Below are 16,114 nucleotides of genomic sequence, written 5' to 3'. Positions count from 1 at the left end.
CATTGAGAATTAGAAAACTTTATTACATTCTATCAATAACAATAAAATTGCAGTAATGAAATAAAGACACAAAGAACATGCAAGATAGATGCATGTTCGCATCCATATGAGATTCTGTCATTGTCCTTTGCTGCGGTAATTCACTATAAGTCATTTGCTGCGGTAATTCACTATAATGAAAAAAGTTTATAAGAATAATTGTACACTCTATTCTCTCTCTCTCTCTCTCTCTCTCTAGATGATGGTGATGATGTTGACGTTGATGTTGATGATGATGAACCTTATTTACAGCTCCCTATTTATAAGAAGAATTAGAGCAAAATTGAAATTATAAATATGAAATTTGTAAGCTATTCCTATTGAAATTTTGGTTCGGATGCTTCGCCCTTGCACCACCGAAAGGAAGCCTTCCTACTCCCTTCCAACTCTCATGGCCCACGATGACCTTCTCGTGAAGGTTGATGCACATATGGAACTCTGCATAATGATAATAATTAAGATCCATAACTTCACATTATCAATTAATTGCAAACTTAGTGAAATTCATCCATCCCATGGTTTAATGCTACCAAGTCCTTGACAATTCATGAAGCCAGCTTCAAATGTAAAATATTTGGCAAATTGCATTACTTAATTATGAGATTAAATTAGCTACTCGATTAATTGTGACTTTATGAAGTTGGATTTTACTATATAGAATCAGCATAAGATTTGGATCATTGATCCAAAATTTATAGGCGTGCTGTTGAACTACCTTTAATTTTCTTTATTATGATGTTTAATTATTTAATCAATGAGATGATTACCCCACGCTACACTAATCTTTTACTTTTCATCAAACCAAACCTAATACCGCAATATATACTTCAAATGTAAGTACATGTTTCATTTCATTTATTTAAAAGTAATATTTTTCGACGGTATGGCACTTAATACTGTTAAAGATGGTGTAATTTTGTGTATTTTTAATTTATTCCCCATTTGACAAATATTATTTTAACTCTTTTTTTTATATATATATACTCATTTTCAACCACATATTCATTTAATAAAATATTTTGTACGTAAATCAAAAAAATTCTTACTTTTTTAACAACGCATTCTTTTAAAAATGACTATTCAAACTCTATTTTTTCCAAAATCCAAATAGAGTCATACGTGCTCTTTATTTATTTATTTATTATCACTGTCCAGAAAAAAATATGCATTTTATTGAATGATTTCAAACTATAATTGCATCCTAAGAAGGGTTATGCAGACGCACTTTCTTCCACGTGGCCCACACAGGAATTATGGACCCCCATCCAAGGCCCGGGCCCGGGCCCATCAAGATAATATATTAAAAATATTTGATTTCTTGCGTTAAATATTGAAACTTAGGAAGGATGTCCCACATAATGGGATGCCTTTCTTGCCAACTTGCTTAATTTCTCATCAAAGGCAAAGACCGATTAGTTTTTTGCTTCTAAGATTCTAATCAATGCACCCACTCCCAAATAATCTCTTTGCTTCACCCTACCTCCACTTCAAATATTCCAATAAAATATTGATTCATAAGTTTAATAATGAATAAGTTAAGAGGAGGGAGAGTAGAGATTAAATTTCGAGAAGTTAGAACTTTTGCTACTAAATAATTTTTTCAAGTCGAGATCAATTTTCTGTTTGTTACTTAACATACTCAGCCATCATTTTTGACCATTTCACTCACAGGTGGGACCCACCTTTAATGCTAACGGTCAAAAAATTGATTCTCATAATAAACACCAAACAACTCTAAATATTTTTTTCGTAACAAAGACGTGAAAATGTTATTCCTTATTAATTGAATATGTGTCTTAAAAGTTGTATAACGGTTATTTCTCATACTTCTACTCAAATGCATAGTTCGTTGTCATATGCAAAAAGAAGACAAATAAAACTTAAAAATAGCAAGAATTGTTGTTGCTTGATATTAAGGTTAGGTTATTCTGAAGAAGACGTAACTGAACCTTTCGTTTGTTTGGTTAGGTTCCATTACCAAAAATTTTAATTTGGTAATGCAAATTACAAAACAAAATTACATCACCGGTTCATGTGATTTGCTTACGTTGCTACGGAATAGCATTTTTTAACTTAAAAGAATCACAACATAAAAATCAAAACAATGAGACGTTCAATGCAAACGACAAATTTCATCAAAATATTCTCGAGTATAATTACCCACTAAATTTACAAATAAAGATAATTAATTAATAAAAAATGAGTAGATTAGAATCAATATTAGATACTATAATCAGTGTTCTAAAAAACATAAAGCGTAGCTAGGCATAGAGTCGAATCTTCAAGTTTTACCAGCTTAAACAAGGCTTAAATGTAAAAAAGTGTTTTCTTATTTATAATATTATTTCAAATTTTTAATCATTTTAAAAATTATTTAGTAATTAAAATAATGCATACTAGACATCTAAAATTAAGATACAATATTTACTTAATAACTCCCACATTGGTCATTAACAATACAATTTTCAAGTTTTCGAAATGCAAAAGTTATTTCAATTTTCAACTAGACAAAATGAATCTATTATGATTTAATAAATTTATAGGAACTTTATAAATGCTTTTAGAGTTTGTAATAAAATGAATCTCAAAATCATAATTACATAATATAGATAACATCAAAACTTAAATCTTATTTAACTATTTAGATAAAGTCATTTTTAACTTTTATACAGTTAAAATCTCCTAAAATTTTAAAATTAAAGTTGAATGAAAGTTTTTTTTTTTTTTTTAAATAATATTAAGCTAAAATCAAATAAAAACTTTAAAAATAATAATAAAGCGCGTCTACGAAAGACGAAAGAAATAAAGGAAAAAATTCAAAAGTTTAGGAATTGGAAAAAAAGCACCTAGTCTCGAAGCGAGGTGTTTCGCCCCAAATTTCAAATCCGTCTGAACGAATTTTTTAGAACATTGACTATAACCAATACTTGTAGATTTTTCAAATCTTCCGGAAAACATAATTGAACTGGCTCAGTCTTTACCTACCTATTTGATGTGATTGAGATTGAAGAATTGCAAAGGAGTGGGTGTGCGAGAGAGAGAATTGAATAAATCATATGAAGAGGAGAAAATTCTTTTGTCTACTAAGTCCCTGTTTGGCTCCGTTAATTCTAAAATATATTTTGCTCTTATCCATTTTTTTTAATTACACATTCTCCAATAAAATAATATTACATGTAAATTCAATTTTTTTTCCCTTTTTTAACTACATATTCATCAAAAATAACCATTGTAAAATACTTTCTTTTTTTTTTTTCAAAATCTAATTATAATGGAGCTCAAATGGTGGCTAATTTTTAATTATTTCTCTCTCATAGTCATTGTCCATAAAGAAAAGAATTTGGCACAAACTTTCATTCAGATTCAACCAAGTGCTTGAGGTTTTTTTTTTTTAATTTCCATCAGCTTTGACAGATTTTGAAGAATAACATCATTTATGAAGGAATGAAAAAAATCGATGTTTCCTAATTCGTTTGAGTTTCGATTTTGGATGGTTTAAAAATAATATAAAGTAAAAATAGAAAAAAAAAATTTACTTATAAAATTAAAAATATATATATACATATAAGCAAAAAATCCAAGTGTAAAAATAATTTAAAAGTAAAAAAATTAACTTATAACTGTGAAGTTTACTTATAAGTAAAAAACACTAACATTAAATTTTAAGTAAATATTAATTTTTTAGTTAAATATTAACTTATATGTAAAAAATATTTATAAGTAAAATATCACTTATGAGTAGAAAATTTCATTTGAAAAAACTATAAACTAAAATATTTACAAATGTGCATATATGTAATTTTATTCTTTTAAAAAACTTTTAAAATCAATAGATAATAAACTATCAAATATATGAGTTAGACTGTTTTAAAATAGCTACTAAAATCACTCAAAATCGATTTATTCAAAGAGATCAAATTCAATACTTTGAAAAACGCTCATAACTAATACCACAAAACTCCCAAGCATGCCGTAAGTACATTTTTCTTTGCAGATTTTTTTATAACACTTGTACATTTTGAATGCAACATTTAATCTCAGTTTGGCTTAAATTTTTTACAAAAAAATCAAGAATCTATTTTCGACCACATATGTTAAAAAATTCATTACTTCTATCAATCTTTCAATCGTATATTTATCAATTTTTATCGATATCTATTAAAAATCTGATCTATAACCAAACTAAAAAATGACTAAATACAATTACACCACCATCATACGAGATTCTAATTATTATTTTTTTTTAAAATTTTTTAGTACTATTTGGTATTGTCTAAACTTGACAAACTCATGTTTATCATTTATTTTGTAATAAGAAACAAGTCACCTACCACTATTTTTTGTTTGTTTTCCAAATGCCACTTGAACGACAGCCCAACAGCAACTGATTCTTTTGTAAGGTTATTATTTCTTCAAACATGAAGCATAACAAACACGTGGAATCATATTACACATTCCATACAATATATAAATACAAGAATGACCTCAGAGCACATCTCCAAGTGGCAAAAAGGGAGGGTGGAGAAATCCAGCTTTGCTTGAGACTGCTGCGTCAAGGGTTCGAATCCTGAAATATGAATTTGGCTCTTAGGTAAGTATAAGTGTACAAGCAGCCTTCCACCTTATACCCTTGGAGGCATAACCTGCGATTTACCTCCCTCACGATGCTCCAGGGCAGGGGCGGTGGGGGACTTTTAAGGTTGGGGTTCAACCTTTTTTTTTTATATAAATACAAGAATTAATTGTTATAATAAAACGTGACAAATAAACATTACATTATTCTTATTATTTTCATATTTTATATTCAAAATTTGAAAAAATTGACCTTAATACGTTCTGTCAAGAAACAGAAAAAGGGGTTGAAATTGTCAAATTATAATTTGCTTTTTCAAAAGACGTTCTTAACTTTTCTTCTGTAATTAAATTACACAGGAAAAAAATTAACTTAGCCATCAGCCAACAACTGCTAATTATGAATATAACTCCAAAAACTTGACTCAAGTAAATAAGTTAATTTATTAGTTTGGTGTACAAAGGAGCCTCTAAATATCTATTAGATCATTGTCACCTAATCATACTTTATGTCATTTAAGTAAAAGAAAGCCACACTTAGGAATATCATATTACATCAATAGTCTTATAATTTCCATAATCAAGAAAGTTATATTTTCCAATTTATTGTTGAATTGAATTATTTATGGTTCCCTTGAATGGAAATTGTTTATGAACCACCAAAAATTACATATAAAAGAAAGGCAAAGCTAATTTGTTAAAGTTTTATTGTTATTATTTTTCTTTTTTAACCAATTTTTAATTTTTAAAATATTTCTCCCTAGTCTATGCAGAAGTTAAGATGGAGCTCCTCAATCTATGATCATTTTAAAAATAAAAAGTAAATAAATAAATAAAAATGCCCCAACTTTTATTTTTCACATTTGAAGTTCACAACTTTAAAATGCAGCAAATTGATCCCTAGACAGCAGATACTTTCCTTCATTTAATTATTAAAGAATCATGTTTTATACCTTTAAAGTTGAAAACAAAATAAATAAAATAAGAAAGCACAAAATACCTTGTAATTAGTGTCCATCCTTGGAATTAATTGCAAGGGATTTGCAGTGGAGGCTCCCGTCGTTAGAGCATGAAAGCAAGAAATTAAGTGTTATCAACTGCAAGGAATTTGCAGCAGAATGTTTGATGATCAAATAAATTCCACAAAGCAAGAAATTATAGTGTTATGCCAAAACTGATAAAACACAATATCCTGTATTTGCTTTTCCAATTCAACCACATTCATTTAGTTTCGAACGCTCTTCGCCATCTGATACTTTTTAGGGTTCATGGATTTGGGGGCGATTTTGGCCCAGTTGGCCTAATTTAAATGCTGGTACATGCCACATCAAATTTCTAAATCGCCACATGGCACATCCTATCAATTAAGTATAACGAAAATCAAAAGAGTGATGAACAGATAATAAATTAAAAAATGGATGAACAAAGAGTTGTGCTTTATTGTTTAATAAGCAAGTAATTATATAAAATAAAGTTTGATGAGCCTTCATTAAACTTACTCTTCCTTTTGTTCCGTAGAACTCTCTCTTGGCTCAAAGGAAAAGAGAAAAGTAAAAACAAAATAGATTCTTTGCTTGGAAGGACAAAAAAGAAAAAATAGAACAATATTACAAATACATAATTATTTACAAAGTGATGTACATATTGATGAAATGACATTATATAAAAGTTAACCGATTATTTCCTCTCTCTTTTTCTCTCTCTCTCTCTCTTCCTAATTATTTTTTTCTCTTTCTATCTAATTATATGAATAATAAGCAGTATTATTCAAATAAATATAAATTATGTTCCTTTCCAAGCATACACGTATTGCATATCCATTTAAACACTAAAGTCCAGCAATTGTCAATCAAATAAAAAAATTAAAAATCCCCTATTAAATAACCATTGCCCTGAAGTGCATGTAAGCCAAAGTATCAACAAAACCCCATCCTATCTCATTCTCGTTCGAACTGAGCAATAAAATTGTGTGACAAAAACTTCGCCATCAATGGCGTGAAGCATTATCAACTATAACCTTGCGTACCGGAAACATTTATTTTCGAATGGGCAAAATCTTCACTCAACAATTATCCAACAAAAGAATACCACACTGATCATATATAGATATAGAGAGAGAAAAGAGAGAGTGAGAGAAGAGGTAATTGTAGTAAATATATGAGGAAACGAGTGAAAAGCAAAGCTGGGAAAGCACGGAGATCAGTTGTTGGAAGGAATTTTCGATTGCATCCATGAAATCACTGTGGCGCTTACTTTCTCTAGGATGAGCGAATCTGCTTATCGAGTTGAAACGACGTCGCGACTCGCCCAATGGCGGATCGAAAATTTAGCTTCGTGTACTTACAGAAAATCAGACCCTTTCAAGATCGGCAAATGGAATTGGTCAGTCTTTAAAACGCTTTTTAATTATTTTTTCGATGAATTATCTGTGTTCTTCACAAACAAGGAAATTCCAATAAATTTTCTCTGACAGGAAGAGTTTGAGATAATCGATCAAGGATTTTATTTATATTTTTTCTTATTTCTAAAGAAAATGGCGGTTACCAATGAAATGAAACGGTGCCCCTATTCTTTGCTTTTTCAAGATTAACTGAAATTTTGTATTCTAATTCTAATTAAGAACTGTGAAATAGAGACCGAATTCAGGATCCTGAAAAAATAGATACTTTAATTTTTGCATTTTCTTGGCTAATTGTTAGCTCTTGAAGATAAGGTAAGATTGTTTATTTTCTTTAAGATACGGAAATTGATTTTTTTTATTTTTTTTTTTTTTTTTTTTTTTTTTTTAACTGAAGGCATTTATCTGTGGAGAAGAGTCGGACTTTGTCCATTAAATTGTACCCGGAGGTATCAAACATAACTAGAGAAAATCCTCCAATTGCATCTTTTATAATTAGAGTGGTGTCCTCAGTGGGAGATCGCAAGTGTTTGGTTCATCCAGGTAAATACATTATTGGAATAATCACAATTATTATATTTGTCATTCTATTTTACTTTCCACAGCTTTTTTCATCCTATGTTTCGTGCAGAAGTTACTGATAAGCAGCTTAAAAACAACGACGATTTTGTTTGGGCAATTGAGGTTCCATTAACGGGGAAATTCATCATCGACGTTGAATTTCTTGATTTAAAGACTTCATCACCTAATGTAAGAGTTGAAAGAACATTCATTCATGGGACTAAAGCATGTCATACTCTAATGTAAACATTTAAGTAATTGTGGAAAACTTACTTGTTCTGAAGAAGCTTTAACTGGATTTCTACCATGCTTTCTTTCATGTTGTAAAAACACAGGGTGCAGAACCTTGTTCGATTTGGAGTGAAGGGTTTACACAAAGACGGCCGACTGAAACAGCGCTATCATCCCTTGGTCGAATGTTGTCTGAAAGCATTCACACGGATATTGTAATAAACGCATCTGATGGAAGCATTCCAGCACATCGTGCAGTTCTTGCTTCCAGGTCTCCTGTATTCCGAAGCATGTTCTCACACGACCTAAAAGAGAAAGAAATGTCTGCCGTAAACATTTCTGACATGTCAGTTGAAGCCTGCCAGGCCTTTCTCAGTTACCTGTACGGTAACATAGAAAACGAACAATTCTTAACCCATAGACTGCCCCTTCTTCGAGCAGCAGACAAATATGACATCTCAGATTTGAAAGAAGCATGCCATGAGAGTCTACTGGAAGACATTGACACCAGGAATGTGCTGGAGAGGCTGCAAAATGCTTCTCTGTATCAACTGCCCAAACTGAAGACCAGCTGTATGCGGTATCTTGTGAAATTCGGTAAGATCTATGATATACGAGATGATTTCAATGCATTTATTCAATTTGCAGACAGAGAATTGATTGCCGAAATCTTTAATGATGTTCTCGCGGTCTGGAAAGGGTTCTGAGTCCTGCCTAAAGGGAAACGGAAACAGCATATCAGACAATAGGTCATACCTACTAGTGTGCACCATTCCTTGTTCGTAAACATACATTCTTTCGTTTGAATGCCAATTGTTTGTTTGCATGTAAAGACATGGATCTCAATGTAATAGGTCCATGCTATCTAGGACCGTTATGTATAATTGCACGAATTATACATGGACCAAAATGATGTGAATATGATTGATATAATGAAATTCTAATTATTATTTTTCATGCCCATATTGCTTTCAAGCTGCACGTTAGCTCACAATTACTTCCTTTCTGGTTGATATGTTCCTTGTGACCAAAACTTGTGTCTTCTAATAATCCCATTCGTGAGAGAGAAGAGAGCAAGCGAGCCAAAGATTAAGAACTTGGTGGATAAACCTCCTACTTGTTAGAAGCTTTTAGCATTTCACACATTTTGTATGATTGAATAGCCAAGCGCCCCAATTAAAGTGCCTCTATTACAGAAGCGAAAGCAATGTGCCCTAGCCGATTGTGAGAGCCTCTGGGTTTCTAAAGACCCTCGACAGTTTGATACATTGATTGATGAAGCCATACTTCTTTAGGATTTTGATGAAGCAGCCACAACGACAAATATGCAGGACATTGTGTGATTGCGGAAGAAACAGCTCCGTACAAATTTACTACTGTGGTAATCTTTATCTGCCATCTTCAGGTCTATTTACAACAAGATGAATTCAGCCAATAGAGACTTAAAACACCATGAACAAAAGAATCTCCTAACTCCATATTATTACGTGTCCTTGAATCCCCACTTACTACTGTTCCTCAAGCCAGGACTTGATATCTATATTTCTCTGTCTTTATCACTCAATAGCCATAAAGAGTAAGGAAGATTAAGATTTTGAAATTTCGTATCATGGGTGTAAATTGAGCAGGTAAGATGTGTGTTGGTCTAGCAGGTAGGTAAGCAGTCGGTGTCAAGGGAGTCTGGTCAGAGACATCCCAGCTGTGTACAGAAAATAAGTTAAAATGTTAATAAAGCATGAACGGTCACGTCTTCTATATGTGATCAATCATACAAAGTCAACAGCACAGCGTGATTTTTCCAAGTTATAGTTGTAACCATGGTGTATTGACGTGTGATTTTGACTAGATTAAGTTAAATAAGATTCATCTGCTTAAGCCCCTTGTGCTACTTAACATGCCAATCTTTGTTCCCGGTATTTTTGCCCAATCCACTTGGGATAGTGGTAAATCGAGACATGTCAGCTAAGTATGATGCCACTACTTAAGCCCATCATACTACTGAAGAAACTAATTCTTTTTGCTCAGGATTTTGCTCATTCAGAGCAATCCAGTATGGGCTTCCCCTAGGGTTATAGAACCCCTCCAGACAAGACACAAGGGGAGGAGCTCTTTTTTTTTTGCACTATTTTATGAGAGATGCTCCTTGAACGGACCCAAAAACAGGGGGCCTGTTCAAGGAGTTTTTTGCTATTTTATTTACATGGGGCCCACCCCCATGTGAGACTTCTGTATTATTTTGTAAATTCCAGATCTGTACAAATGGAATAATACAATAAAAATTGGCCAAAAAGATTTGCCTCTTTGCACTTCAGAGAGTTGCAAAGACTTCAATGTTTGTTTTATTTTTTTTTCAAAAGAGGCCTGCAGAGGCCAAACTGGGCAGGTCCTGGGACTAGACTTCCATGGTCATAACTAATGTGTAACCGTCTCCTTTAGACCGCAGAACCAGCCTAACATGAAGTCCAGTATGCCACATATATTGTAGCTGACCAAATGACTACAGGATGATAAATCTACTTACATCATAGCACCTCAGAGGTGGTCAACTCTTTATGAAAGAAGCCTATCAAATTGGATAACCTAGTTGTCAATATGTCCTCACATCATGTACATCCTAGCGGTTTAAAATATCTCATCAGCCACATTATTGAGGTTAACAGGACAGAATTGATCGAGGGTTTGATAACTTTTGAAGAACCACAGTCATGGTGCTTATAGATGCAATTTGGGGGCATGAGGATTCAATCAGGTTGTGTAGGTGAATTGGAAGCAAGAGACCAGATACCATATCAAACCTTCCAACCAAACAGTCTACTACTGCCATAGGACACTCTATCTGAGTTCTCACAGTCCACTGGAACCCGGGTAGAGAGTCCAAACTGAAGGACAGTTGCCAATCAACTTTCCTTAACTTGTTTTGCAGACAGATATACTCGCTCAAAGAAATGTAATAGTAATGCACTTAATACCTATACAGTACAAGAGGCCACTTACTTTGTGCATAATTACATCCAGAGCTCTTTAATTGACCTTTGCTTATAAGTAGTAAATTGTACTTGGACATGGAAATTTTATATTCTTGTAAGGACTGAAGTATAATAAACATGGGAGTTTTGTTATTGCTTATTGATTTTAGATTGGATTTCTTCTTAACAGGACATATTAGAATTGAAGTAATTTAAAGCTACAAAAATGTAAATTCGATAAAAATAACTCAGAAGTCACTTAATCAATCGATAACTCACAAACAGCTTGCTTCAATTTTTGTGCATTAACAACCTAATTCTGACCCAGAAGACGGGGGAAAACTTCAAATTAGGGGATGGGGAACCTAGAAACTATGATATCAAACGAGAACTCAAATCTTAGTTTGATTAGCGTTATTCATGAAGATGCAAATATTCAATCTAGAAATTCTAGTCATTGAAAACAATTATTGTATCTTACCTCAGCAGATATAACCATTTTCAAGCTGGTTATAAATGGCGGGTGACTCCATATGCTCAAGCTCTCTTTCTCCATCTTCATCTTTAATCAGTCATTTTTATGAAAATTCCTGCAATACGAACTCTGCCAGCTGGAGAGAGAGGGAGAGATCGCAAATTTTATTTATTTATTTATTTATTCTCTTGGGGTACTTTTCGAAAGCATATGGAGGGAATATTATTAGGATCTCCTAAATGAATTTCACCATATATGAAAACAGTATGAAGCTGTAATGGGCCTACAGCTACGCTTTCGGAGGCGCTATTGTTGCCAAGATTGAGGATGAAAAAGAATTCCCAAATCAGTTATTGAGTATGTTACGATTCAATTTTCAGATTTTAAATTTCAGAATTCAAAACTCGGGTGTTAATTAATTAATTAAAAATATTTTATTAATTAAATATATTAAAGTCACAATTATACAATTAATGGTAATATGTGCATACTTATAAGTCACAATTTATTTATTCATCACATATTATCAAATTAAATGATCACATATTGTTTCATAATCACAATCAAAAAAATTTGATAGGTCACAATTTATTTTATTAATCACAAATCAACAAAATTATAGGTTACGGTCTATTTGCCGATCACAGATTTTCAAATTAGCTGGTCATAAATTATTTTTCAATCACAAATTATCAATTTTTTTTTGTCACAATTAAATAGTTGATCGCATACCACTACCACTACTATTTTCATAAACACCACAGCATTTGCGATCACCACCAACATCACAGTCTAATAGTGCCACCATGACCAACACAATCCTACATGCGACCACCACTACCTCACCACCATCATACATGTCGCCATTGCCATCCCACAACCGCAAAACCACCACCACAAACCACAACAATTGTGAAAATCGCCAACACAACCACGTTGACCACAAAAACCACCATAACCATCGAAGATATCAAACTCAGTAATTAAAAAAAAAAAAAAAGGAAAGGAGATAACAGATCCATGCTACTGCGAATTAACCACTGTCAAATTAGAAGCAACGACAATGGACACGCAACCGTTATCACACCAAATCGTGATAACGCGATGGGCGTTCAACCATTATCGCACTAGATCTTGCCATACTTAAGAAGCAGCAACGGCGACGATGGGTGATTTATGAACGGGCAATGACGGGTTGCTCTATGAGCGGGCAACAGTGGGACGATATTGAGCAACTATAGTTTGGTTTGTGTTGATTGTTAGTGTGAAGGGTGACAGCGATGGTTTTGAGATGGTTTTTGGGGTAGTTTTGGGTGATCTCTTCCTCCTATGATTTGTTTAGCCGAATTTTGAGATGGTTGTTGGTTGTTTGTTGGTGGTGGTGGTGGTGGTGGTGATCATGGTTAGGCGGTGGTGGCAATGGCTGTGAACTTGGATAAAGAGATAGAAAAAATATACAGAGGGGAAAGGAGTAAATTTAATCAATAATCACTGAACTTTACACTTGGTTACTACTTGCTCACTCATCTTTCACAGGTTACTAAATGCTCACTCATCTTTTCATATAATTACTCATTCACCACTCGTCTTTTCAAATAATTGGGCGACTTTTACGGCAAATTTTCGACCACAAAGAATGTCGAATTTTGATACCGTTGGAAAGCCAACGATGTCCTCTTCAATTACCACCCAAAATCTCATTATAACTCCAAGGGATTCGATCGGAAAATTGCCTTAAAAGTTGCCCAAAAATTCTGAAAATCTGCCCAGATTTTCAGATTTTTTGGGCGACTTTTAAGGCAATTTTTTGGCAACTTTCAATCATCAAAACTATCGAATTTTGATACCATTGAAAAGCCCACAATGTCCTCTTCAATTACCATCCAAAATTTCCCAATAACTCCAAAGGATTCGGTCGGAATAAACCCACAAAGTCAACATCTCGAAAAGGTGAAAATCTGGACAAAGTTCGAGATGCTGACTTTGTGGGTTTATTCCGACCGAATCCTTTGGAGTTATCCGGAAATTTTGGGTGGTAATTGAAGAGGATATTGTGGGCTTTCCAATGGTATCAAAATTAGATAGTTTTGATGGTCGAAAATTGCCTTAAAAGTCGCCCAAAAATCTGAAAATTTGGGCAAATTTTCAAAATTTTTGGGCGACTTTTAAGGCAATTTTCCAATCGAATCCCTTGGAATTATAATGAGATTTTGGGTGGTAATTGAAGAGGATATCGTGGACTTTCTAACGGTATCAAAATTCGACATTCTTTGTGGTCGGAAGTTGTCGAAAAGTTACCGCAAAAGTAGCCCAATTATTTGAAGAGACGAGTGATGAATGAGTAATTATATGAAAAGATGAATGAGCATTTAGTAACCTGTGAAAAATGAGTGAGCAAGTAGTAATCAAGTATAAAGTCCAGTGATTATTGGTTAAATTTACTCGAGGGGAAAGATGTTAGGGTTTGGGAGTGTGGGTTGGATGGGGTTGGGGTACATAAATTAATTTAATTTTATATTTTTATTATTTTTAATGTTTATAAATTGAATTATTATCTGCTCATACCTGACTTTTAATTGAAAAACTTAAATATTTGTTTATATGTAATTTCCTCATTGTGGATAGGATCTAGCGAGCCCAAACCCAATGCATGTATAATTTTGGCCTAAGCCTTGTTCGAATTTTATCCAAATCAGCTTGGGTCACAAACTATATAGATATTTACATGCTGGGTGTCACATGGTTGACTTGAATTTCACCAAACTCCACGCGATGGCGTCGGGGTTTCTTGTTCAGCCAGCCAAAAACACATAATTGCACTTTGGAGTATTGAAAACAAATAGAATTTAAACTAAATATGCAGAATATTTAGGTACTTAATTGAAAACAAGATTTACGAAAACTGTTCATCAATTTTTATCCCTAAAAAACAAAGAAACACAAAGTACAAAAATATGAGAGTCAACACATCTCTTGTAGCCTCAATACTGTTATGCCGGCTTTCCTATTCTTTTAGCCCCACTTGGGCTGAGGCTATTCTTACACTCAAACATCACGAGTAACGGCTCGTAACTGTCACGTCATTCTTGTGTTGGAATATTATTAAATTCGTGGACTGAAATCAGTTGGACAAAGTCCCAATGCCGTAGAACACCTAGCCACATCAATGCGTCCCCAAATTCTCCCTCGTGATACCACCATCAAGTAAATTAGACATCATTGTCTCCTTCACTTATTCATCACAAAAGTCAACACGATGTCTCGCGTCGTCCCAACCCGTTCAGTGCACTAAGCATTTCATGGACGCCTTCAATAATGGTATGACATCGAGCAAAACAATCCTTGTGACATATTCATTTTCTCTATTAGGGTCCTCACACTAGGCTAGTGCCAATTCACCTTCATGTGGCAACAATTTGATATTTTTATTGGGATGGTAGTTTGGTGGCATCAACTTGAACTGATGTTACTCCTTCACTCTAAGTACTCGATGATTTTTTTAACATTAATTATGAGTTACCTCATTTTATTAAGTCGGTGGAATCCACCCATTTGTGTCGATTACTGCAAGTAAAGTGAGACTACATATAAATATACTAATGACATGTTTAACGCACAACACGAATGTACAAAAGATAATTCTTATAAGAACTCGATCTTTGTTGTTAAAATATTGTAGCAATGACGGATTCAATATAGTGAGTGAGCTAGGGCGATCGTTGACTCTTGATGACCACAATAGTAAGATTTTTTATTAATATTTAATTAAATAATATTAAAAAAGTTTCAATCAATGTATAAATGCAGTAAAACTTAAAAAGTCATATACATTAGAAAGTATAATATAATATAACCCAAAATAAGAAGAAAAAAATATTTTCCAATCATATATATGTATCATCAAGTTTCAAATTTTTTACGAACTCAAGCGAGATAAGATGAAGTTTACACGTAAAACATGATTAAATGGTAAAAACAAACTCCGAGTTTAGGCGAAAGTTGTGCTAAATTTTGAAAATAATGATTTTTAGAATTAGAACTATTTTTAATACCAAAAGAAAAAGTGTTTTTTGAATTGAAAAGAGTAAAGGGCCATACTTATATTGTCCAAATTTGAATTTTATAAAATAAATTGTAAAACTTAACAATAAAAGTATATATATTATGAAGTAATAATCGAGTCAATAAAATTTTTAAAGAAATTATTTCAAAAACGAAAACTAATATTGTAAAATTGTTTAGTTATTATTTATTGTATTAAAAAATTAAACAAAAAGAAGAAGCATGTGAATTGAACCCCATACCTCTTATCTCACATACAAAGTAATCCTTCTACCATATGAGCTACATGGACCATTATAATGGCCAATATTTAGTCATTATTTATTGTAATTAAAAGTTAAGAGGAGTGGCAATCGAATCGTGTATCATGCAAAAGCGAAGACCCTTCCGCATGATCTGCACACCATTTCATTCAATGTTGATAAAATAACGTAAAATACTTTATTGATCTCTAAAAAGGTGTTCCGTGATAGGATGCTCGCTATAAAGGTGGTGAATTTTAAAAAGGTGTTCCGTGCCTAACAGAAATCTTTTTTTCTTGATGGACTTAGCATAGGCGGCCGCGGTGGCTCTTCAGGTGTTGAGTCCACCTGTGTGGTAGTTGACAACAAAGGATAGGGGGATTCAAGTTTGTGTTGGTATAATTCAATTCAGATGATAAAGGTTGTTAAGAGACTCATGAAATACTTGAATGTAAAGTTATTTGATTGATTATACATAAATAATAAGCGAAAGACAAACGAAGGAGTTAATTGTTCGTGGAACTTAAGGTGAGTGCCTAATCTGTCCCAGATTAGTTCAACAACAAAA

The 16,114-nt window shown here is 32.9% G+C and overlaps 1 protein-coding gene and 2 long non-coding RNA genes across 4 annotated transcripts; 1 reads left to right on the top strand and 2 right to left on the bottom strand.

The window, feature by feature from the left end:
• Nucleotides 1-6,267, bottom strand: LOC111395795. The gene is made up of 2 exons (XR_002702870.1): nt 5,612-6,267; nt 1-477 (listed from the first exon to the last, which is right to left on the bottom strand). It is a non-coding gene; the product is annotated as an uncharacterized LOC111395795 (long non-coding RNA).
• A 236-nt stretch (nt 6,268-6,503) lies between these two features.
• On the top strand, nt 6,504-8,764 carry LOC111395792 (BTB/POZ domain-containing protein At1g55760-like). 2 transcript variants are annotated; one of them, XM_023021941.1, is made up of 4 exons: nt 6,504-6,993; nt 7,407-7,552; nt 7,644-7,759; nt 7,906-8,764. In XM_023021941.1, exons 1-4 carry the CDS (start codon nt 6,875-6,877, stop codon nt 8,506-8,508), a joined length of 984 nt encoding a protein of 327 aa, XP_022877709.1. In that variant the 5' UTR covers nt 6,504-6,874; the 3' UTR covers nt 8,509-8,764. The 2 variants fall into 2 exon arrangements, with proteins under 2 accessions (XP_022877709.1, XP_022877708.1); XM_023021940.1 differs by having other exon boundaries at nt 6,505-6,993; nt 7,641-7,759.
• Nucleotides 8,765-9,002: 238 nt separating this feature from the next.
• On the bottom strand, nt 9,003-11,559 carry LOC111395794. The gene is made up of 2 exons (XR_002702869.1): nt 11,249-11,559; nt 9,003-9,500 (listed from the first exon to the last, which is right to left on the bottom strand). It is a non-coding gene; the product is annotated as an uncharacterized LOC111395794 (long non-coding RNA).
• Nucleotides 11,560-16,114: the final 4,555 nt, after the last annotated feature.

The sequence above is a fragment of the Olea europaea genome, chromosome 6 (genome assembly GCF_002742605.1).
Source record: "Olea europaea var. sylvestris chromosome 6, O_europaea_v1, whole genome shotgun sequence".
In the NCBI taxonomy this organism is placed as follows: Eukaryota; Viridiplantae; Streptophyta; class Magnoliopsida; order Lamiales; family Oleaceae; genus Olea; species Olea europaea.
The sequence above is the reverse complement of the archived record's forward strand: the minus strand, read 5'-3'. Positions and strand labels throughout refer to the sequence as shown.